At 35.8% G+C, this 26818-nt stretch overlaps 1 protein-coding gene across 4 annotated transcripts; it reads right to left on the reverse strand.

Annotated features, from left to right (window-relative positions):
• Positions 1–1790: 1790 nt before the first annotated feature.
• Positions 1791–26202, reverse strand: dom (domino helicase). 4 transcript variants are annotated; one of them, XM_088196416.1, is made up of 22 exons: positions 26112–26202; positions 19440–19570; positions 18966–19366; positions 17023–17312; positions 16848–16940; positions 14923–15044; positions 14511–14837; positions 13054–14429; positions 12795–12981; positions 12591–12727; positions 12323–12509; positions 11704–12201; positions 11421–11632; positions 11152–11354; positions 10611–11092; positions 8918–9223; positions 8633–8845; positions 6493–6528; positions 4656–6419; positions 4443–4583; positions 3051–3233; positions 1791–2971 (listed from the first exon to the last, which is right to left on the reverse strand). In XM_088196416.1, exons 2-22 carry the CDS (start codon positions 19554–19556, stop codon positions 2960–2962), a joined length of 7287 nt encoding a protein of 2428 aa, XP_088052542.1. In that variant the 5' UTR covers positions 19557–19570; positions 26112–26202; the 3' UTR covers positions 1791–2959. The 4 variants fall into 4 exon arrangements, with proteins under 4 accessions (XP_088052542.1, XP_088052541.1, XP_088052544.1 ...); XM_088196415.1 differs by lacking the exon at positions 26112–26202 and adding an exon at positions 25909–26016; XM_088196418.1 differs by lacking the exon at positions 16848–16940.
• Positions 26203–26818: the final 616 nt, after the last annotated feature.

Raw genomic sequence — 26818 nt, forward strand, 5'->3', positions numbered from 1 at the left:
ATATTGAAATATAAATGTCACTATTCATACTACCCCCCCCCCTCCCCCCGCAAGTGTATAGGTTTTCTGCCCATGCAACTCCAAACCATACCGCTTCCACCACTATATTTGACTTTGAGGGCTACGCAATCAGCTAGATATTCTTCTCCAACTCTTTTACACACATACACTACACACGGGGTCTCAAAAACAAAACAAAAATATTGAAAAAAGTAAGATTATTTTAAAAAATTATTGCTATAAAAATTGATGAATAAATTAAGTTTTAAATATTTTTTTATATTAACCAATTACAATTACCTCAAAGCTAGTTTCATCCTACCGAATGACTCGCCGAATCTTCAGATGTTCAATCTCGGTGTTTTCTGGCCCACTCTAACCTTAGAGCTTTATTTATTTCTGAAAGCCACGGTTTGTGTTAGGCTATACAACCTGAGTTCCACATGGTTGAGCCTTCTTCTCACCGTCCGCGAATAAACGGATGGCCATCCGCTTGCAGACTTCAGCAGCCATCTTTGCAGACGTTTTTCGACGATTTTTAAGGGACTCGCGAATCAAGATTCGATCTTTCCGGTCAGTTTTTGGTTTTGATTTGTAAGAACCACATTCGTCGAGCCGTTTCAAAGCATTTTGGACAGCGTGTCGTGAATAAATAATGTGTTTACTAATTTCCGACATATTCAGTCAATAATAAAGCAATATGCGAATGTAATAAAATTATATTCGCTATGTTAGCTTCACCTAATTCGTGTTTTTTAAATGTTTATATAATATTCATAATAAATTATTATCACAAAGACCTGAGAACTAAATTATTATATAAAATGATGTTAGATTCAATTGCAAAAAATAGCAAAAATGTTTTGCACTCCAACTTTTTAAAAATATTTCTATATCTCACAATATTTTTATTGAAATGAAAGTTACAAAAATATATGAGCAAAAAGCTTAAAATTACGAGTGCAGAGTGCATTATTATAAGACTAATTTGAATATAGCATAATTTTTCTGTTTTTTTTTTTTAAATCAGATTTGCGACGTTAATATTTTGCGTATATTTTTTGTTAAGCTAAAGGTGAAAATAGTTTCTTGAATTTAACTTTTTATTATTTGGCGTATATTATATTTATAAAATTAAAAAATGAATGTAAGTTTTAATTTACTAGTGTTTTGAGTTAGTGTATGTAATACCAACACTCAAACGACTTGGAAGGTTTGGAAGAATTGCAAATTATTAAAGGTACGAGCAGACAGACGGCCTCTCACGTTCCGAGTTCAGCAGTCTTTGTAACGTATGGACATCAACAAAATTATTCAGTCAATGAGGATGCACGCATTCTGGAGTTATATTCTCGTCATGCAGAAAAACTAATCGAAATGGTATGAGAGACACATTTTTTATATGATTTAAGTGACAATAGTCATAAAAATCGTCAAAAGAAAGCGGAAGCATAGCTCGAAATCGCAAAGGGGATGGTAAGTGAAGAAATTTAGTTTTCAATGTTACCTTTATTTTATAAAAATAAGTAAGTTAGCTGCTGAACGTTGATCAAATGCTTCGTTTTTTGCAACCTCTGTATATTCATTAGTTTGACAGAAATAATGAACAATAAAAAAGTTACAAAATAATAAAGCCAGTGTTTTCTGTTAATTTTGGAGTCTTAAAAAAAAATTTTTAAATCAACCCCCAAAAATTTCATTTTTACCCCGATTAGTCAATCACTGCACTACAGGAACTAGTTGAAAAAATAGGATAGGGATATCAAAGAATGAAATCAAAATGCTGCAAGTTTTTTTTTATGAAATTTAAATTATTTATTCACAACAAATCTTCTGAATTCACATATTTACAATCCCTATAAACTAAATCTTATCGTTTAAATAATGTAATCTAACTACCCAGGTGCGATATACAATATTCATATTTATATAATAATATTTAACAGTATAGTCTGCTAAATATATCAGCTAATGAAAATTGTACAGGTTCATATGTATTTACAGTGACACATAATCTCGACGCACGTATAAAAAAAATATAACGTTCTTTCCGCGAGACGTCTTCTCGCGTAACGGAAGCACAATTTAATAATCGACCAAACACATAATACTAGAAATATCGGCGACGATCGTCGAAGCGATACATACATAGAAGAACGCGAAATAGCAAATACATCATTCCACACGACAACGTATACACATATACACGCTTCCATTCAAGTTTTTTTTATGATTTTTGCCAACTTTTTGATCTTAGCGTACTCCTGTAAATATACAATATAATTACAATACGTCTTATCCGTTAGCGAAAAAATCAAGTATAGTTGCTAATAGTTTTCATTACAAAAAAATTATATTCTTTAATCGACAACGGCTCAGTCAAAATATCAACCAACACACATCGTCACTAACACTCTTCACAGGCTCTCGTCGTCGAGTAGAGAAATGCGGTATAATCTTAAAATGAATCCTACACTTAAGAAAAAAAATGCACAGCCATTTAAAAGTGATATTACATCATTATGTAACATTTACGTCTGCGTTAACCAAAGGACGACGAGTCCGCCGATCATCGTTGACTATTATAATAAATGCAATTGGACTCTCAGTATCGACGATAAAAACTGATAAAATTATACATAAACCTAATCGATCTGCATTACTGTTTAGTACGTATAATATAAGTAGTATATTGTGCATAAAAAACTAAACTATTTACCATATGGAATGTAACACATGTTCTTTTTTTATGAAATATCATTTTTTTCTCATCTACCATCCGGTTTAACAAAAATTTGCTGTATTGTATCGTCATTTTACTCTCAACTTCTCTGGTCACAAGCAGAGCGTATTTATGTCCTCGGTTAAATAATTCGATTATTTACTCTGCAGCACAACATAGACTCATGTCGCAGATGATCTTGTATAAGTTTAGACCGTGTTTCTTGACCACATTTCTTCAAGTTTTGGGCTGAAAATAAAAATGATAAATATAAAAAATATAACGAGCATATTGCGCAAACATTTAATAATAGTATTTATATATTTACCTGGGGATCAGATGGAGGCTGCGTTTGTACGATTGGTCGAACGATAGCCGTAGTCGTTGGCGTAGACGGAGTTGGGTGGCGAGTCGGCAAGCCTGTCGATACTTGCGATAGTATAACTTGATGAGAAGCAGGGACTGTAGTAACACCGGTAGCCCTCACTTGACTTACACTACCGCCAACCACCTAAAATTTTTTTTTTTAATTTAAGCTCTTATTAATTCGGAGGCCTTTATTAGTTCTAAGGGTTTTGGCTGTACAAGTATAGTAACTATCATCAGTCTGTAAGATGTCGTGCAGGAGTGCCAGTATAGTGAATAGAAATATAATATAATCACATGACAAGTGGCAGTAAGAATCAGACATGCAACACAAATATGCAGTAGTAGCTTAAAATAGCCGCTGCAATTTCATAGCAATCTGTTACTGGATTTTTCAACCCTTTGATTAGCGAGTTATTTTTGTTTTTTTTCTAATTACTAATTTATTGTATTATATTTATTAATGAAGCAAATTCAGTGGTTCTCAACGCTTTATTACACATTAGAACTAACTGTTTTAAAAAATTTTACTCAACATTCGAGCAAAAAAATGTATTACATAACTTAAAAAAAGCTTCATTATTATGGCCTTAGGTAGTATTTACCATTGCCATTAATTCATTTCAATTTTCTTCATTAAAACGGATTAATGGCATTTCAATTCACTTCAATAGGGAAATTGATTTGACATCCAATTTGAGTTACAAGCTGTAAGTTTTTTAATTTACGTCTCACAATTGTTTTAATCACGTATACAGTAGAACCCCGATAACACGGTCAATTGAGAGCGTGCTATTTAGGTGTGTGTAGTTGGGGGACTAGAAAACACTCATACAATTTTTTGCTATATGTACATACGAATCAGGCGCGTATGGTGAGATATCCTCCCTTTGGCTCGCTCACAGATAAAGTAACAGGCACCCTAATTTACCGTGTTAATGGGGGGTCTACTGTATATCAGAGTAAATGTTACTTTATTTATAAAATAATTTAGTGATTGTCAACATTTTATTGTAATTATTTTTATGTAGATAATCTATAGAAATATAAAAACAAGAGAGTATAACATAAAATTCAATAATAAAGAATTTTACTAGCAGTGAAAATCATCACAGAGGTAATTTAAAAATTTTAACTGCTCAAGAAGCAATGAGAGAAAATTCTGATCACATTTTTGAGGTAAAAACTAAGTTCGATCGTCATTTTTTTTACTAGTTTAGTCTATTATTGTGTTTCTTCTTCATTAAAATCTACAAAATTAATATACTCACTGTACTTGAAACTATACACGGTACAATCCTAGTAATGATATTAAATTTAATTTACAGACTAGGTTTATTTTTTAGACATTTACCTGAATAGCTTGCCTTGGAACTACCCGAGCTCCAGCCTGCGGCATCTGACGCATAACTTGTTGTATTTGGTGCATAGTGACACCCGGCAAGGTTTTATGCGTACCGGGCGTTTGTACAATAACTGGAGCACCTCCTCCGACCTTTTCAGAAAAGCAATAATCAATCAAAACCATCAAACTTTCAAGAAACAACGAGACAATGTAAAAACATACCTGAGTCAACTGCGTGACTTTCTGTCCCTTACGTTGCGCCATAGCCAACTGCTGCTGAAGATGAAGTTGTCTGATTTGCTGAGGTGTTGCCATTTTCATCTGAGGCTTTCCAGGCAACGCAGTGGCAACACTAGCTAGCACTCCAGTGCCAGTCGCTACTTTAGTAGCAGTTCCGGCGACGTTGACAGTGCCCGTGGCTACAGTGACACCTCCGGCCCCCGCGATAGTCACTGCCACGCGTTCACCACTCGTTCCTTGTATCGATTGCAGTTGTTGTTGCGAAGTGAAGATCTGAGTGACGGGATGTTGGATGCCGGCTTTTTGCTGGGCCATCGCTTGTTGCCTCTTGATCAGAGCACTTATCTCAACATCGGAAACAGTTCTGGCGAACGCCTGTTTGTTTATGGCAGTACCGGCCTGCGTGATCTGAGGCCTTTGCTGCGGCGAAGACACTTGTATGGACGTAAGGGTCACTGGCGTCAGTTTATTTGCGACAGCCTGTTGAGGTATGCCTATCTGCTGAACGAGGTTGCCTTGTTGAGTGACTGCTGTCTGATGCTGCAATACTTTCAATTGCTGTCTTGCGAGAGCTTGTTGTTTGAAGTATTGAATTTGAGCAGGACTGAACGGTTTACCGCCAGCAGTGCCTTTGATTAATGCTTGCTGTTGTCCAACGACTATTCGGTGAGGTCTTTGCGCCGCATCCGTCTGCAAAGTTCTTTGCTGCTGTTGAGGTCTCGGAGACGGGACGACCGTTGCCACCGGAGTACTTATTCCGAGCGGCGGAGATGGCGGAACTTTAATAGTATTTTGTAATCTAGACGGAGTTACCACTTGTTCTGTGACGACGGGCGTGGGCGTAGACGTCGATTTCTGCTTCTCTTTAGATATTCTCTCAAATCTCTTCGCAGCCACTTCCATGGGATTACACGGCGAGTCATAATTGACACCATATTCGCTAAGCACGGCGACATGCTTAGGGTTTTTCATGTTAGGATCATCGTAGCGACGCTTTGGCGTAGTCTGTCTTTTACTATGCACAGATTTCATGATTTCATGCTTCTGTATAATTTCTTTAGTGAATGACATATTATTGTCTTGCTCGTACAAGTGCGCCGTTCTCATAGATCTACTGCTCTTGTGAGATTTACTCTTCTTTTGCTTCTTCTGCTGATTTATATCCATCGACGATTTACCTTCTTCTCGGGGTAATATTTCATTTTCGTATCGACATTTACATTGTTTCGGTGATCGATAGATGCGAGAGAAGTTATTGACCATATCGGCGACGAGATCCCAGTTTGGTGTGTGTCCCGGTGACGTCACAATAAGGTCTAAAGCTACGCCTTGAGATTTAACAGCGTCCAATAAACACTTGTCCTCCAATAGCGTCCACCCAAGAATGGGAGTCGGATCGACTACAGGTCTAACCACCGGTTTGATTCCAGCCGGCACAGGAATAACAGGTCTGATAGGACTTCTGTGTTTTTGAATTTTAACGTCGCGACGCTTGATAAGAGCAAGGGACGGCCTTTCGAAGAGAGAACGAGGAGCATAGACAGATTCGTCTCTTCTGTGAGATTTCGACGGTCTGTGTCTATCGGGACTGTGACCGACATCGCTGCGTGGTCTTTTGCTATCCCTTTTGATATAAACGGGGGGAAGCTGAGACTCGGGCATGATGTTCCAATCGTATAGGTATCCCAGAGAAATATCGACATACATGTCTCCTTCTCCTTGAGGCGGCGTTGGCGGATACCACACCTATAATATCGAAAATTAGTATAAAAATAAATTATAATGGAGCAAAAAAACAAAACAACAAAACGATACTCACTGGCATGATTTCGTTTGAGTTTGCCGATATCCATACCTATAATGAAAATGTAATGAGTAAGAAATTTAGAAGAGGATTATCTGAAAGCATTTAGGCAAGTCTCTTTATGATTACTTTAAAGCAATTTGTAAAATTTAATGTTAATTTCATCTGTATCATTAGTTTTTGAAAATGTTAAGTAAAATAGTATATATTTAATTTTAAACTGCTGAAAATTTCAAATTAAAATATAAAAATATCAACAAAAAGGAGAAACTAATAAATAATACAGTTGTTATCAGCACATAATCTTACATATTAATCTTTAAATTTGTTTTAGAATTGTTCAAATATATATAATTTGTATGTATTTAATCATAAAGAGACTGAATATATCAAATTTATGTTATTTGAGACATTCAAATAGCAGCTAACAAACTTGATCAGCCCCCGGCGGATTTTAAATAAAAATATGAGGGATATCAAAGGATTGCGTGAAAATGGTATGACTTTTGCCTTGTCGTGCTTGCTTATATAATCTGACGTTTGGAATGGCATTGTTGTTTTGGTGCAACATAACTCTACATCATCTATATATATGTAATATATAAAAAAATAATAACATGTTAAATGGCAGCATCGCCAGTGCCAAACCAAACATTTTCAGGCGACCGACCACTCTTAGAGAACTCATATAAACAAGCGCGTACAAGAGCAAATGTAACACCAAAACAACGAACGTCAGGCATATATAAAAAACAACAATAGCAAGGAAAGTCACTTTATTTCCATTTTACAGTTGAAATGTAAGTTTTTTTTTTTAAATTAACATGAAACCAAACGTCTACATACGACAGTTTACAAAGAGACGCTCTGTTATTAAAAATATGTTCTCAGTAAATAAATGCATTAATTAATCACTGGGAGAGTATCAATGTACGACTTAGTCAAAAAATAATTATATGTTGTAAAAATGTATATCATTATTTTATATACGCAACGAATGGAATAATTGATCTTGATATGAAAACAGATCGTTCCTTTTTTAACATTTTAAACTATGCTATGTTAAATCTTACTTAATTATAACTATTTCAAGTACTTAATTCAATTTATACACAAAATTTAAAAAATCCTATTATATGCAATGGCGACGTATTTACAATGCGTTAAGAAACCGTTCAAGCAACTTGTCACTCGTAAAAAATAATGTATAAAATAGACATCACTATATCTCGTTCACAAACTCGCTCACTTTACCGCTTTTACCTATTTTAGTTTGTTTTGATATTTTTTTCGAGTCGGCGTTGCAAGACGCACGCCTCGTTCTAATTATCGTGTTGGGATTGGAAAACGGCAGAGCCGTCAGAGTGACGACGGGTTGATTCGAAAGAATGGAAGCTTTGTCGGTGGTGATTTTGGCACCCCCGCTCAGCCAGCTATCTAAAGTCTTATTTTTGGAATTGTTTAACGATTTGCTATTCGAATTAAATCTAGAGATAATCTTTCGCTTATTTTTCCCCGAGTCTACGGATTTGTTAAGGTTTTTATGATTGGAATTTGACTTCCAACCGCCCGCTGGTGGATTTTCTTTATTCAATATGCTATTGACGCGCTCGTTCAACGACATGAACGACTTTGCGCCCTTATCAGATTTACTATCGGAGTCTTCGTTTTGCGTACTTTCACTATTACTTTTACTAGTTCTTATGCAATTTTCACTACTCGAATCGACGTCGGACACTTCCTTTTTAATACGCTTCTTTTTAGAGACGCTTTTACAATTGTTGGATGCCCTTTTTTTATCTAAAGTCCAGAGATTAATTTTCACTGTGCCGCGAGAACGCGTCCGGGGGGTTCCCGAACCTTTTACGCTATTACAATTATTTATATTTTTTTTATCGATTAAGCTAGAATCATTGAGGAAATCTGAGTCTGAGTTATCACTATTTTCACTGTCACTTGTAGAATTATTTGAACTATCCGTCGTATTGGAGCTCGACTCTTCATCGGATTCAGAGCTACTCCGAACGTTTTTATGATTGACACTTTTCAACGACTGGGTCGAATTGTTATGTTTTCTTTTATTGTTGAATCGCGCCGATTTCCTGGAAGAAACCTTCGCTTGTTTTATTCGAGAATTTACGGGACTACTAGGGACCTGATTCATAGAATCTTCGCGCGAGAACGTAAGCAAGTCTTCGTTGTTGGTTGTTTCCGGCTCGGGTGGACTCGGCGAACGTTTGAGAAGTCGCCTAGCGGCCTCCCAGTCGCGTTTCTGCTTTTCCATTTCGGCTATTGCCTGTTGTTCGGCAAAAGCGGCGGCTTCGCTGGCCTCCACCAATCTTATACCATATCGTTCGATCGGCGAAAGCTGGAAACGATTGCGATAACATTATTACGTATAATATAAAACTAAAATATATCGACTAACAAAAATGCTAACCTCTTGCATTAGAAGTTCTAATTCCTGTTCTGCTTTACTTAATTCCGGTTGTTCTTCTTTAACCGGCGGTTCTTCGATCGGAATCGATTCATCGAACTCTGCCAATTCAGCGTCGGCTTCAGCGCGTGCCGTATTCGCAGCGACTACGTCTGCTTCATCTTCGCATTCAGCTAATGCGCTTTCAAAAGCAGTAGCATCTTCAGTCAACGCGCTAAGCTTTGGAATTTCTGGTTCGGCATTATCGACTTCCATTCTTTTACTAGCGTCTTCTTCGCTACCGACTGTGAACAAATCTTGAATAGAAGTCTAAAAAAAATCAAGCATTTTAACATCACCTCCGAAATTATTAAACAATGTATTTATCTACAGCTTTGGCTAATAAGTGAACATTTTTAAAATGTCGTAATTTTTTGATATAAAATTTTGGTCGCAAATGGTAAGATTAATAATAAAAAAAAGTAGTCATTGAAGTGGTTAAACACAAGGTAGTGGAAGAATTATTGATTTGTATTTGCAGTAAGAATCATATTCATGTACAAGGGGAGTCGCAATCTCAACGTTAAAAATACAATAATGGATTTATTTTAGGAAAAGAATAAAAATTAATAAAACTGTTTTGTCCATGTTGATCGAGTTTGGTGATTTTTGTGGGGACTAATTATTCCAGACAAAAATTATTACATAAACTGGATTGTTCTGGGGGTCTGGACGCCCCCCCCCCCTTGGCGGCATTTTATGTTAACACTTAACTGGCGGGTCAGGTAGTATTTACCGATTTCGTCCACTGATGGTAACTGATGTGGACCAGTAATAACTACCTTTTACGATTTCTGACCTTTAATGATGGGTCCAGTTGTTTCTACCCACAAAAACTAAAATGTTTTGTGATGACATATATGAATGAAGGTTTGTACTACAAGAAAAAAAAAGTATTCCAAGGCACAAATATTTTTATTGTCGCCACAACTTCACATGTGAGGGACAATCAAAGAACTCTTTGCATCAACAAGCTAAAGTAATAAAACACGATCGTAAATTATTTTTAAAGCTTGACGAAGCTTGGCATAACAAATTTAACCCATGACAGACCGAAATATAATTTATATATGATAATTCACATGGTTCATTTTATTTACATAATTAATTATCTATTTTTTTAAACTAGAGATATAATAAAGTAGAATAAAGCAAATTTTATATTAATTATTATTTTATGCAACCCACAGATTGAAGACCACTGATAAAATAATTTTAACATATGAACCAATACAATGCAGAACATTTGATAAATTCTAGTTTTTTAATTCTGTTTAATTCAAAAGTTATCATATCTTTTTGTTATAAATCTGTGTTGCGCAAAGTTCTCGCGAAACAGCCCATTTTCGCAGATCATGCGGGAAAAAAACGACCCGTCGGTTAAGTGTTAATTAAATATAAATTACAAAAATTATCCTGCCATTTTTCTTGACAAAATCTTGGCTAAGCCACTGAATCAGTGTCCACAAAAATCTTGCCTGGAATATTTCGTGTCTACAAAAAGCTGTTCACCATTGATAAGTATGCCAAAAGAAGTGCCCTACTGAATATGCTATATGTAATAAAAGCCTTGATAGTTTTATATTGAATAAAACATTATTGGTATGAATCACTATTTTGGCCGAGGCTGTATATATACATATATATTTATACATACGGTTTTAAAGTAAGCAGTGGTGAAGTTTCCGCCTTCGATGGCCACATCGCCTAACATCCGCTTCTGATTCGCTTTCTTTAAAATGTTCTCCTCAATAGTCTTCTCGGATATCAAGCGATATATGTGGACGTCTCTGGTTTGACCGATCCTATGACATCTATCCTGCGCTTGGGCGTCCATAGTCGGGTTCCAATCAGAATCGTAAAAGATGACGGTATCAGCACCCGTCAAATTCACTCCGACGCCACCAGATCTCGTTGACAAGATGAAGGCAAATATCTTCTTGTCGGCATTGAACCGTTCCATGAGCACTTGTCTCTGTTCAACTTTGGTCGTGCCGTCTAACCTGAGATAAATATGCCCGTGGAAATTGAGAAAAGCTTCCAGGACGTCCAGCATCTTGGTCATTTGAGTGAAGATGAGCACTTTGTGGTGTTCGATCTTTAACTGTCGCAGTATATAATCCAGAGTTTGTAATTTACCTGTAATTAATTAATTTTATTAATTTAAAATTATTAATATATTAAATAGATTATCTTACCGCAATCATATTGAATAAGTCGCGGATCTGGAAATTGAGTCGTCATGTTCGATTGGATTTGATGGTACAATTTAAACAGAGGTTTAGATCTTTCGTTTAATTGAAATTCTAATCGTCTTTCCTCTTGTGTCCTCCAAGACGCACCTCTTCCGATATGGATACTTACGCCTGGACTTGTAGCACTCGATATATAAATTATGAATCTGTGAATGATATTAGTTTTTTAACAGAAATCTTAAAATAATAGATTATGCTAATTTTAGTCATACCTTTCTAATATAGGACTTAATGTTCGCATATAGGAATCATAAGTGTTAATATCGGCACGCAAAGAACAACAGAATTCTTCAGGTGGAATATGACAAGCTTCCCGCAGATCGTAACCGTACAACGGATACGCACCGCACCGCCGTTCGTTGATGTCGCAGATGAAATTTAACAACGATTTTCTTTTATTTTTTAGCAATTCGTCTATGGTAGCCTGTAATTGTAACGATGAAATCGTTGAAATTTTGAAAATCACACATACACAAATTACACAATTGATCTTACGTTATAAAATTCGTTATGAGTTTTTAACTTTTTGGCTTCCACGTTCCTCTCGTGCGTTTGCGAATACTGTATAGTCCGTACGTTGGTCAACTGTTTTAAAACACGCGGCGATAGCGGCTGGACGAGTGCCACAGAGCGTGAGGTGGAAACTCCGTCGGTCGTGGCACCGTCTCGCCTCTGAAGCGAAGGCACGTTCGATAGGGATTTTTGCGGTTGTTTCTGTTGAGAGGCAGGTACATTGGTGACGGCCGAGGGCGGCATCCGGGGACTGGTCCCGACCGGGACAGCGGAACTCGTCGGAGTAGACGTGGGCACCGGCCGCAGGGTCACGTGAATCCGCAGCGCAGCTCTCGGGCAACGAGGCTGCGGCAGTGGAGCCGTGTCTACTTTCTGAATCCGATCTTGCAAGACTTTCAAGTGGCGAATTCTATACGACTCAAAGGCACTTATGTTTTCCAATCTTAACAAATTTAAATTATAACTCGATACATCACAATCCTGAAAGAGTAAAAAGTTGAATAAGTAAAATGATGAACATTGAATATATAGTATTATGAAATCCTAATTTTGAGTCGTGATTATTTTTCTATGAAAAATAAATAATGACAAGACAGCTTACCTTAAAAGGTAGGTATTTCGAAACGTTGCACACCAAAGCTGGAGCGCAATAGTTGACACCTTCCATTTGAAACGGTGATATTGTGGGTCTGACTTCAAAGAGATTCGGGTGATTGCACACTTTACGCAGTTGCATGAGAACATTGATGACACTCAAAAGATTACCACTAGCTAGAGTTTCCTTGGTTCTATGAAAAAAAAATATAATAAAAACCAATAAACAAATCATCAATTTATATATCGTTTTAATCATTCCGTTAGATACTAACTTTGCTCTCGACATGAAGTCCTCATATAAAAACCTCTGCCGCTTAGACAATCTACACATTACAATATGTTCGTATTTCTTTGGCATTTGCTTTTCGACTTCGCTTTTGAGACGTCTTAACAAAAACGGCCTCAACACCTTAGAAAGAAAGTCAAATGAAAATTCGCCAAATCTAGATAAACTACTGCTTGTGCATAATATAAACCTTGTGCAATCGTTTGATGACGCTTTCGTTGAACTCTGAAACTCCTTCGATCATCCCGGTGACCGGAGTGCTGAACCATTCCTGGAACTCCTTATGCGACGCAAATATATCGGGCATCAAGAAATGCATCAAGGACCACAGCTCCATAAGATTGTTTTGAAGTGGCGTTCCGGTTAACAAAAGACGTCTAAAATGCACAAAAACATCAGATCTGATCTAAGATACCCAAGTTAGTAAACCGACTAATAACGACCCTTACTGTTGAGTTTTAAAATTCAAAAGCAACTGCCACCGTTGAGATTTAAAATTCTTGATATTTTGAGCCTCGTCCAGAATTAGATACTTCCACTTTTTCCGCCTGAAGCTTTGATGATCTTGAATCACAAGTTTGTAAGACGTAATGCAGATGTGAAAAGCGTTACATTTAGTCCATCCAGTCCTTTTCAACTTTCGCTCCTTTTGATTGCCGTAGTAGGTGAGTATTTTGAATCCAGGGCACCACTTTTTAAACTCCATTTCCCAGTTCAACATCACAGATGTTGGCACGACTATGAGATGAGGACCCCAATCGCCTTTCTCGCAAGCTAAATGCGCCAAAAGAGCAATCGTTTGGATCGTTTTACCGAGACCCATTTCGTCGGCTAAAATTCCATTTAATCTTCTCTGCTCCATCGTCACTAACCAGTCTAAACCGATATGCTGGTATTCTCTGAGGGAATGTTTGAGAAGGAACGGTACTTTAGTGACCACTTGAGTCGACGATAACGTATTGCCTGTAGGTTGGATGGATTCGGCAATAGCGGCGGCGTCTTCCATGCGATGTTCGTCACTCGCTTTATCGTTTACTTCATCTACTAAAGCATTTAGACCAGCATCTTCCGGTTCATCCTCTTCGGTATCGTCAGATGTAACATCATCATCATCTTCGTTATCACTACTAGACTCTTCTTTTTTAATATCTGCTTCAACTTTTACGACGGTCGTACACGGTTTTTCTTCATCGATCAACATTTTCTCATCTTTAATCTCATCTTCACCTTCGGGTGGAATTCCACTGTACTTTCGTTTGAGTTCTTCCAAGCTCATCTCGTTTTCGGCGTTTAATTCGTCGATTTCTTTATCGTAATCGTGCGAACCTTCTGCCTTTTCTTGCTCCATAATAGTGTCTTCGTCGTCAGTGGAATCGTCATCCGCTTGAAATTCCGAATCATCATCTTTTTTATCAGACTCCGATCCAGACTCGTCGGCGGGTAACTTGATTTTATCTCTATTTTCTAAATAATCTTGAGGTAATTCGTTTAAAAATTCGTCTAGATCCATTTGAGATTCCCTTTGAAGGGCTTCTATTTCGTCTTTGTGTGAACTTTCATTGTTATCCTCCTTCTCTGCGGCCGCAATAGTTTCTTCATCGTCCGACGAATTGCTGTCGCTCGGTTGAAATTCACCGTCAGACTGGCCCGCAGACGACGTTGACGCCTTACTCGAATTTTGCTTAGAGGCTTGATTTTGAAACCTCAGACCTTCGGCCAACTGCTGCGAATATTTTTCAGTCTGACCCACAATGAAACTCAGCTGCTGATCCAGCGCCTGTTTACGCTTTTCCTCTAGCCTCGTCTGCTGTCTGAATTCCACGAGCTAGAATTGCAAAACGCCAATATTATACATTCAAATTAGATAACGTAACCGAGCCAAGCTGGAATAATAATGGCGACCGACCTTTTCCACGTTACTCCAAAACTGACGGACTTCCTTGGCAATTATCGACGCTACCCTCTTGAGCTGATGCTCTTGCGCTTTTTCAGCTCTCTGCGAAGACAGCTCCTTCTCTTGGAAATACTTTTGTATCATGCGTGCGCATTTTTTGGCAGCTGCTTTTTTCCATTTGCGTTCTTGTGCAAAATCAGTCGCTAACCAAACCATTTCTTCTAAAAGGTAATCCCAGTGAGCTTTGGGCCGAGATGGTTCTACCACCTTCGGCAGTCGTTTCTCGGACCATAAGCCTTCTTTTTGTAATTCGCTAATTCGTTGCATAACGTGCGCTTCCTGAAACGATAATTTTATTAAATATGTTGAGATATATTTTATTAAAAATTATATTGTATATTAATCATAACGCTGGTTTATATACCTGTTTCGCCTTTTCGACTATCTGCTCCTGAGATGAGCTCGAAGTCGTAGGAGTCACCGGCGTAGCGTTCGTTACACTGGTCCTTGATATATTACTATTTTCGACGACTAGTGGAGTACCTCCTGCAAGCGAACAATATAATAAATAAAATTAAACAAAGAGCACATCAAATACATAGAAAGCAACTTAAAATTGTAATATTCCAACATTATTTCGACTGTCATGGTGAATATGATTGTAACTCATTTTAAAATTATATAAGTAAAAATTAAAACTAGTTGAAGTAGTTCATAAATAACATGAATAAAATTGTTTCCGAAGCATTCTACGGAATGAAGTATTTTCAAATTGTTTAAATATAATAAATCTTCCATTGGCCCAATGTGCTACAACAGGGTAAATATAAAGAACAATTATCAAGTATTGACTGCAGACCGAAATCAAAGTCTGTAAATCATTGACAACTATTTTATTAATAATCAACTATTATTAAAGCTTACCAGCAATATATATCACTATGCACAACCTAGCTTGATTTTATTTTAAATATTCAAATTATATAATAATCATTAATTTCGATTATTGTGATTCGAGCCCAGATCCTGCAGATATTTGTCACCGACTTATACCACTGATCTATTGTGATTAAATATGTTGAAGAAATCAAGAATTGGAAAAACGGTCGTTTCAATCAAAGGGCAAAAATTCTCCAGCCAAAAATATATACAATGACATTAAATTGGGTTCAAAAATTAAAACATTCTACAAGGATAAACATATTTTGAAAGGTGTGCACAGTGAATCTTAACTATTATTTTTGTGGGAGATCAAATATAAATAGGATTTTTATTCATACTTTCATGAAATGTAATAACGAGTATTGACAAATTAAATTTAATTATACAGCCCATATTAAAAATAATATCGAAGGATCAGCTAAAATGTAAATGTGTACTTTCAGAAAAAACTTACATGGGAATGGCTCCTATTTTATCCTTACTGTGTTCTATCGATTTTTTCGTATACACTATTTCTGTTTTTAATATTTCATATTACTGTTATCTTCTTTTTATTTTTTTATATATGCGTTGCACTGTTTTGTCAGCGCCATTTTTAAACATGGTGCTGGAGAACACTCAGTGTTTTCTCAGAGTGAAAGTCGAGTCAATGTCCAGAAATGGCAAAACTTTAAGATTTGGTGTCATCGGAAATGTCAAAAGAACAAGTGGAAGAACTCCCATAAGATGTACAGACTTAACACAAATTAGTAACACTTTCAAATTAATAAAACTAGTTTTAAAAATTTGTAAAATGATTTACAAAGAGATTTACAATGTGACTGTCGATCATGTCAAAATATAATTTTAATTAAAAATTGCGAAAATAAATCATGCAGCATCATAAGTGTATGGGTACATTATTATGACAATATTAGATATTAATAATTACTACTTAATTCTTATATATTGTTAAAAATTCCTTTACTTATTTTTTAGATACCTTATAGGGGGGGGGGCGGTGAAATACTTTCCCTCTTGTGTTAAGTGACGAGAGAGAATGAGAGATAAGGGCATGCGGACCGCATGGTTTTACCTCTCACTCACTCTCGTCATCTAACACGCGAGCGATCGAGAGGGAAAGTATCTCACCGCCCATGCCTGATACCTTACTATTCCATAACATTGAAATATTTATTCCAAAGAATATGTTTTGGATTTACACTCATTTTTGCACGACTATATATGCAACTTCAAATAATTTATAATAAAAAACAATTAAATACAATTTAGGCGATACTTCAATAATGTCCTCATACACAAATAACACCTATGTAACCTGTCAGTAAACAAATTAAAATAAAAAAACAATTACATTGAAAAGCAAATAAAACGTTAGTCATGTCACTTCGATCACCACATGTGTACCTGGTAAACGAGGTGAAGCTATCGAAGTTTGGTGTCTTTGGGGCGCAAATACCATGCCGTGCCTACCGCCGGTTGGTCGGCCAGGAACGGAACCTACAAGCACGCCGAGTCGTGCTGTACTACTGATTTTGTTTCTTAACCTACTAAGACTGCGGCGTAAAGTTGCGAAACTCACCTTGCTGGGTCAGCTGAACGACAGCGGCGGGTAAGGTAGTAGAGACTGCTATGGGAGTGACGCCGACGCCGGGTATTTTGATCTCTGCACCCTGCGGAGGAGTCACCGGCACAACGTTTGGTGCAACGTAACCGAGTGATTTTACTGGCTCCTCTGGAGTTTCTACTAAACTGTGGCTTTTGTAAAAGTTGAGTAATTGCGGAGTAGGCGGCCGTTTGCGCCACGTTTGATAGTCCATCATGTTGCCACCGTTCTCTAAGTAAAAAAATTCAGCTGCATTTTCACTGTGTCTAAAAAAGAACAAACAATAGCATCGGTTAGTTGATAAAAGTAATTTATATGCACAAGTTGCTCTAAAAGTCATTAACCCCAAATCATATTAACTATTCACTTTTTATACAATACAATGTCGGGGGCATAAAATTAGTTGCTCCCCCACATATTAGCAGATTTCGAAATGGCGAGCAAAAATATCAGCCGCAGTGAAAGGGTTAAATATCTAGGAAGAATATAACGCAAAGTAGTGAGAGAAATATTTTTTTAGTAGTTTACCTTTGACGAAACATATATTTAGAAATAACCATTTTCCTCCTGTGCTTTTGACACCTGTCACAGATGGTAGGCGATTTACTTTGTTTTTCTTGGGAGATGCTTTTTTTGAGAAGGAATAGGAATTTAAGACTGAATATTAAATTTTTAGAAAAGCAAAATCGTTAATAAAAAGTGGTGTCATTTGAGTGGGGCATATCATGTGTCAACACATTTTATACAAAAAATACGGAAGATTGATATCAAAAAAACAAATCAATCAACTATTATCATATGTAATAGAAAAAATAAAATGTACTTTTTACTGAGAAATATTATTGTCAACCAGTTGTTATGAATCATCATATCATCACAACAAAGAATCTCCTTCTGTTTATATAGCAAAGGAAAAATATATGGTGATATAGCATTATAAAGGCCATAAAACATGTGTTATAAACTTCGAAAGAGCAATTATAAAATAAGGGAACCTAGGCGGGAGGCGGCATGACCAGAAATAATGCAGTTTTTATGCCGAAAAATGTTTTTAGCAGAGCAACAAAAAATTTGTCTCGCAGTTTAAGGGTTAAACAATATATGTTAACAAACATAAAGTGTTAAGCTGATTGCAAAAAAGAAAATAAATGTTAAGCACTCTAGAAGCAAACAAAACATAATTGTCGTAAAAGAACATTTCTCTCACACATCGACTAAAATTATCTATAAAATAAAGTCAAAAGAATTCGAATCTGGAGTTACCTAAAAGTATTCGAAACAATTTACATCTGATTGTAATTAAATCTACATTCGCTCAAAACGAGCGGAACTTCTCAGTTACAAATTATTTTATAACTAAAAAAACATATTGATTGATCAACTAAATCTGTCTAAAGCAATCATTTATAGTAATTTTGAAGATTTAATTTTATGTATGATTTTTTTTAAGGCAAATAAAATTTATAATTTATATGAACTTTTATCATGTTTTATTGTTGTATTTTTATTATAGCATTTTGCACTTTTATTGTTGCATTGCATTGCTGAGATTAGGAAGTGTTAATCTGGCATGATCTAAATTATATTTTTATTAGGCATTATTGCAATACTGGCAATAGAGCCCAATAAAGATGATCAATTGGAATTATAACAATAAGGTATAAATTAAATTCAACTATGGTGTTTGAGTCCATGACCAACAATAATGGTAGATGAGTAACATGCTCAAGCCTTGTACACTATGAGGAAGTTTATCGAGGAAAATAAAGCGATTTAATCCAGTTTCAAAATAGAAGATAAGAATACTCTAGTGCTGCACCTCTTCAATGACAAATTAAAGATAAAGAACAATAGCTATCTCGGCTTACTACACAATAAAGGGAAAATGACTTTTAGAATGTTACACAAGAAATACGCACCTTTCCTTAATACTACGCAACCTAGCCATTTTATATTCTAGTATCCTCTTCCTGAGTCCGGACAAGTCTTCGCTGGCGGTCGACTTGTCTTGCGATTCAGAGATTTTCAGCCTTTTTCTAGCCATCGCTAAAGAACTAACACTCTGGGTGTTGACCGGCGTTTTAGACGCGTCACCCGCCGCACTATCGGTCGTCGGTTGTAACGTGCCCGTCGCACCGGACAAAAGTACAATTTTATTAGGACTACTCGCTATACAATTATTAGCACTCATATTAGTTTTCGTCTGATGGGCCGGAACCGTCAGCGTAGACGGCTCGGCCGGTTTTGCGCTGGGTAGCGCTACGCCGCCTGGCGACGTATCCATTGGTTCTACAGGTTCGGAGGTTTCTTTTTGTGATACCTGAAATGCGATTTGAACGTTAGCAACAGTAGAGCGAGTCACTCGTTTAATTTAATTAGGAGCTCTATATCACCTGAACTGCTGTGACGGGGCCCGCCGATGCTCTGCCGTCCGACGGCAGGCCGGGGGCCCCTTTTCTCTCCTCCATGACGGTAGAACCAAGCGTGACACGCTCATTTTCTTCATTCATGTTATTTTATGCATCTGAAATGAAAAATCACATGTTATTATAAAACTACATAAATAAGCTGAATCAGAATATACAGGTTTAACAGTAAATAGATAAACGATTGGCACTTTTCAATGAAGGTTATTGAGAATTTGATAACAATATAGATTGGAAATATAAAATTTTATAGATAAAAACATACAATGTTTTTTAGATAGTGATCCCAAAAGACTCGGCAACCAAAGAGCTAAATATTAAATAAATAATTAATTAAAACTCAATCATATACGTATTGGACCAAAACGATAAATTAAATCAGTTGATTCTTACTCATTACTGATCAGAATAAGTGTAATATTTATTTACACGTATTATTTAACGATTGCATGGCTATGTGGAGATATATTTAAACCTAGGATTTCCTGTACTGATATAGAAAAACAGTTAATTATTGTGTGCGGCAATCAGTATTCTGGTACATTTTTTTAAAAGCACTTGTAAATTTGATTATCACTTATTGATACTAATATTTTTAATATGATTTTATTTGAATAATGATATCTACTTATTTTCAAGATTTTTAAGTGAAAAATGAATTAATATAATCGTTGGGTACTTTCTTCCCCTTAAGAATTAATCGTTTTTGTGAGAGAAACGGCTCGGTTATTTATGGAGTCATATAGTGAGACAAAGTGATATGAGTAATGCATATTGTATCAGTCCTCGACCTTCGTCAACACTTCCCAGAAGCGATTGCATAAAAAAAGTCTAGAAAAATATATATTATGGTCAAATAGCGAGTGTTAAATCACTAGCGAAAATAAATTAAATCTCTTGAGCTTTTTAAAATAATTTAAAAAGACGAGTAAAAAAAATAATTCAGAAGACTATTTTAACATTTACACCTTATTACGTTTGAATAGCAAGTCTTTTACAAATTTAAAATATACTTTTACAATCAATTTTGTAGTAGCTTTATGTTGAAGCCGCTGATAAATTCCATATCGAATTTCAAGAATTTTAGCAATTGGAATTAGACAGGCTTATAAACTCGATTAAATCCACAATGCCGACGATACTCTTATATTGGAAGTGTTATAAAACAAAAACACTCGCTTTATCAAAAGAAAATTCCACTCGAGGACATAAATCATTCAAGTAATATAATTTAGAATCATGTGTTGCGGGAACACATCTGGAACACAAGTGATTATTTCAGTTAGAGATCTTTGAAGATTGATTCATGTGAGTCATTCAAGTGAGAGAATTTTTTCAAGTAATGGGTTACAACAGAAAGCAGTATTGTTATTAGGTAACGCTCTTTCTTATTCGAATGAAAGCACATTGAAAACAAGCAACTTCCTTATGTTGATAAAATTACTCATACATTGTCAGATTTTTAAAGTACCGTTTCACTACAACACATGTCTTTTTTCACTGTGAATGTACATAATCGATCTTATTACTTTTGAATTATACTTTTATTTTTGAATAAGAGTTTCATTGTGATAGCTTGAAATGTCAACGACAAAGTTGGTGATTTTAATGGTTTGAGTAGTTCCGTTCCTGTGATTTTCATCCGAGTCATGTGGGACACTGCGTGATGTTACTATTTAAACAATATTGAACCATTTGAAATTGTAGAAAGAAGGTAGATTGATGGGTGCCTCACTAATTAACCAAGCTTGCTTTTCTTTACTGTCACGGGATAAAGGCAAATTATTTCTATATTATATTGTCATATGTGATGAAAAATACATTCTATTTGACAATTACATGTGATGTGCTTGGCGCAAAATTTGGATAAAGAAAGTGCAGAATAAGCACAGATTACATTATATTAAAGTATTTTTAACTAACATCATACATCCTCTGAAACGCTAGTTCGTTATATTTTTTTTAAGGCAGAAATTCAAAACGCTTTATGGGCTGAATCTAGTGATTCAGCAACTTATAATCGTTCTATGTTAAAACCATTTAATGACGGCTTGGTATTTTTTTCCACATCAAGTCAACTTATTCTCACATCACCCGCTTTAATCTCTTTTTATCAATTCCCTGTTTCAAAATATCAGAATCAGAATTCTCAATCACTAACAGGGATCTAATCTTTATACTCATAGAATTCGTTCCAAATTTGTAACTTTTACATATAGAATAATGAATTTATTCGATTCAGATGTGAAATGTTCAACTGTACTTCTCATTTACTATCGTATGATATTAGCTAATTTTATTTACAATAGCTAAAGTTTACTTGAATTGTAAAAATAAATCAGGTTTTTATGCACACTTTCTGACACTTAAATAACAAGAATTGAAAAATTAGATATAATTATATTGTCTAAATTAAAAATAATATCAAACAGCAAAAATTCAAATACAAGAATTAAAAAAATAAACTATTCCTTTTCTATCGAATTTTTCCTATACATTATTGTTTCTAATTTTTATATATCGGTTACACTGTTTTGACGCTGCGCCCTTTTGACAGGAAACCACATTTGCAGTAAAATTACAATATCAAATAAAGTACTAATATTAATTTAGAAGATATTTACAAAAAGATGAGAGAGAAAAAGCCTTTAGTGTAAAAATGCGAGGACTATATTTAATTTCGTATTTACTTGTGTTCTTTTACACAAAATTATGAATGAAATAAATTTTGCATCAAAAACTTGACAAAAACGAAATGTAGTGTTCAACAAAGCGACAGAAGTGTTAAAACGTATTAAAAACAATATCAACATTATGAGAAGTTCATATGAAGAAATAAAATGTGCAGTGAAAAAGCAAAAAATAATCAAAGGACATTTGAGTTCCGATTATTATTTTCAAACCGAAGAGCAATTATTTCAAGTTCAAGTATTTAATAACATTATTGATAAGATCTTAGGGCAAGTATATTATTGTTTTATTGGAATCCAAAGAATTTAAAAATATTTATTTTTTGGAACCTTATTAGGTTCCAAAAAACTTTAAAAATGTCAAATGCGGAAATTTTCAATCAGTGCTTAATCCTAAATGACAAATATTCTGAAGTACCTATTAACAGATCAATTAAAATTTCAAATAATTCAAGTAATAACATTAAGAAATTATCTTTAATTTAAAAAATATAATCGTATGGATAAGTGGATACAGCCCTTTAATTTTTTTAACTTTGCCAGTTACTAACGCTAGTGTGGAATGTACATTGAGCAAATTTAATTTAATTAAAGATTATAAAAGAAATTCAATCAATCAATCAATCTTCTCAGTGAAATTGCTATATTAGCAATCGAGCAAGATGAAGACCAAAAAATGTCATTGCAAGATGTGATTGCAGAATTTACAAAGGCGAGGAACAAGGACATTTAAAACCTGTAAGTTTATTAATTTAATTTTTGTAAAAAAAATAGTAAGGCATTTGGTAACTTTTGCAGGCCAGTTACTATTTGCATCACCGAGTATCATCACAGCCAACAACCAAGTGACCATGCATGATCTAGCTTGATTTTATTTAAATTATTCATCTGTGAGATTTGGAAAATCCAGGTAAACTGGTAAATATAACCATAACAATAACTAGGTTATCTATCATCTTTGGTGAATCGAAATTATTTTCTCTCAATTTATTTGTGATAATCGCTACTTTTTGGATTCAAATTCTAACATTCACTATCGAATTTTTTTTGGTACTTTCTATTACTAGGTACTAGCTTTTTGTTGTCAGAAATATGACAGTACATTTTTGCTGTAAGTCGAGAAACAACATGGAAAAATGAGCTAACATTAAATTGTCTTAAACTCAGTATAAAAAAAAATGCAACCGAAACATAGAAAATGATGCACAAAGTGATTGCCTGGTCCGTTAAATAGTTTTCAAATGATTTGGCCGATTTTGTGATGGTCGTGAAGACCTTGAAGACGATGAACGTGCACCGCCGCCAAAAAAGATTCACATCGAAGGAAACATTGAAAATGTGAAGAAAATTCTTCGTTCCGATCTGTGTCATCCCCAAAAGCACACTGCCTATTGCATTTTGACCGAATTGTTTCACGCTTGGTACTGCACACCGGAACAAAAGGATGCTAGTCTAGTACTGCAGACATGAAAAGAACGGCTGATATGAATCTAAATTTCATTTCAAGCATTGTAACTGATGGTGTAACCAGTATGAGCCACTCACAATCCCCATATTTTGTATGGCAGAACGTTTTTACAATTTACACCGAATGTTCGACACATTCTAACTTTTCTTAACTAAAAAAAACTAGATATAAAATGACATGTTTATTATCTTTTATGAGTATTATAAGTAACAGGATAAGTATATTTATAAAAAAAAAACTGAATTCTTAATTCATTAAAAACAGTGCCGCGCAGATATTGTATGAAATTTTTTTTAAAGCGGCCGAAGGGTTGAAAAAGAAGGATTGACACTTGCATGGTGTTGCTTATTAGCGACATACCACTCTACAAAAATATAAGTTGTTTTTGAGCACGTTGTCACCTGCCAATCTAAATTTTGAACATTTTTGTTTCGATTTTACTAGTGAAAAAAAATCTTACGGTTACTACAAGAGTATTTTGTTATTTTAAACTAAAAATGTATACATAATGTTTGCGTTTTCTCAAATATTGTTGTTCGATTGGCCAGGCAAATTGAAATTTTTAAAAATAAGTTAAAAGAGAATAACTAATCGAATATTAATGGATAAAACAAAATTCTTCCTGTGGTACTTTTAAGGAATGTGTTACCTTCATCCACGGAGCCGATGTCAGTATTGTAGGATGCTTTGACAACAAAGTTGTCAGTTTATTATCTACAAAAACTGGTGAGCTTCACAAAGATTTGATATAAAAATCAGCCATCCCAACGTTATGAATGAACGCAACGAACACATGTGTCAATTGATTTATTGGATAGTCATATAGGAAGGTATCGAATTCATTAATTTAGATTAGAAATTGCCAATGTCTATGTCGTATGGAAATTGTGAAGAGGACTTTGGCACTATATAAAGAAAACCGGCAAAGATGTAAATTGCCAGGATTCAAAGGGTTCAATGTTAAGCCCTTTGTTAAAAAACAACGATATATCTTTGTTCATCGTTATATAAAATAAATGAAACAGTTTTTGAATGAATTTAATTATAATAATATATAAAGAACCGGCAAATATTTGAAAAAATTTTTTTTTTAAAAACACCATAGCATCTAAAAGGTTAAATAAAAATGATTTTATTATATTTTTAGCTACTATCATACCCATTAATGATGTAAATAGAATATTTGCTACAAAGGTATTTTTCATAATATTTTTATCGAATGACTTTTCCATCCATGTATAAAAGAAAATAAACAAAAAATAAAAATAAAGAGTTGATATAATTTCCGAGTCCTTAAAAAAATTAATTTATATTTGTATATAAATAAATAAAATTAATGAATATTTAAAAAATAAATTTAAGCCCCGATAACTAATATATTTGTAAAATAAAGTGAAATAGGCGATAAGCAACCTCAAATTAATACTTGCAATAACTTACACAAACCGAACGACTAATGTAATACACGGATTGTATCACCAGACTGTAACCGTTGACGAAAGCTGATACACATGTTGTATTACTAATGGTGGTTGCAAGTCTGCAACGCCAGGAGATAATACCGCTTCTCGGAACCAGATAAGAACTGCTTTCCACGAAAGATAGAAAGTGAAAGTGGCGATGAAATAACGATTTCGAAAACCGTATCCCGAGAACAACAAACCAATACTGCCCTTCCGGTGAACAGTCCTCACAAACCACAGAAAATAGTTGCAACATTATCAAATTTATTACTATGTAAAATAAAAATAAAAATAAATACTTAGTAAACATATAAAGTAAATACCGGTGACAGTTGAAAAAGTACAATTATCGAGTAGTAGGTTTAATTAGCAAACGCCATGTTTGTTGTTATCTGTTAGTTTGGTAAACAAACCACCGGCGAATTTGAATCGAGATAACGATCTAACGAACGCCGAATCTATATCGAGCGCGGCGAGGACGAGATGAGAGGTTATGTGTCTTTTTGTTTTCGCGCCAAAAGCCGACGACCTCGGAGCGGCGAAGGGGTCGAGGAGCGCGGGGAGGGTGACGCTTCCTGCGGCGGAGGGCGGAGCGCGAGCGGGCGGAGGCGCGCTCCGGGAGAAGTCCCAGCGGCGAAAAGCGACGCGGCGAAGTGAGATCGCCGGCGAAAATGCGACGCGGAAGGGCGCGGCGCGAGCGGCTTACGTAATGGCGGCCGCGACCGCCGCCATGACGGCACTGCGATGCGGGGCGGGGAGGGCAGGGGAGGGGGCGTCGGTGACGGGCGTTTGCGGGCCCCGAGGGCGCAGCTCACCTCGGCGAGGCTGACGGCGGGCGCGGGGCTCGCTCGGCTCGGAGGCCGTGAGCGCACGGGGGCCGCTGGCGCTCGGCCGCGATCGGCTCGCTCGCCGCCGACCGAGTCAGGGCGGCCAACCTGACGCGCCGAACCGGAGCTCGACTCGACCGGGACGCTTTTCCCGCACGCGACCGACGCGACGGGGACGCGCGATAAATAACCTTTTCGCTGGCTCCGAGCGCCGGCTCTAGAACGTTCCGCTGCGAGCTTCGGACGCGCGCCCATTTCCGCTGACGTTATGCTATTTATTGCGTCGATCGCTCGATTTCAAATCGCGCGTCAGTAAACAATATGCTCATCGGAATATATGCAACAAAAATTATCTCTAATCGGGGATTGCCAAACTTTTTAGTACTGTACTGCTAAAAATACCAACCCCCCCTTTCCCCCAAATCATGAAACAACTTTTTTCAGCTCAATTTACTAATTCGATGACATTTATTCAAAATTTTGCTACTGGCAACAATTAGTACACAACTTTTAAAAAATCATACTTTTAGTATTTTTTATCTACATGCAACGGTATTTAGGCGCACCGCCAGAAAATAATTTTGAAGATAATTGACTAACGATATGATGCTAAACTATCCTTTTCGGGTCAATTAACATTCGGTTAGCAGATGATTGTTGTCATCCACCTGGATAAAACTTAGGCAAGTTTTATCAAAATCAAGTAGATGTAGATTTTTTAGAATATATTATTAATTTCCACTTAGTAAAGATTCAATTTTTATCCGTACAATTGTGACGTCGTTAGTTCAACCCAACTATACCTGGAGGATAATATTGTCACATTTTTTTCGTTATTACTAATGCCGGCATAAAAAACCCCGGTTTATTTCTCGGAAAATACGTTGTTATTTTTTGT

This window comes from Plectrocnemia conspersa, unplaced genomic scaffold, assembly GCF_051122295.1.
Source record: "Plectrocnemia conspersa isolate PC_06_02 unplaced genomic scaffold, ASM5112229v1 ptg000011l, whole genome shotgun sequence".
NCBI classification, from domain to species: Eukaryota; Metazoa; Arthropoda; class Insecta; order Trichoptera; family Polycentropodidae; genus Plectrocnemia; species Plectrocnemia conspersa.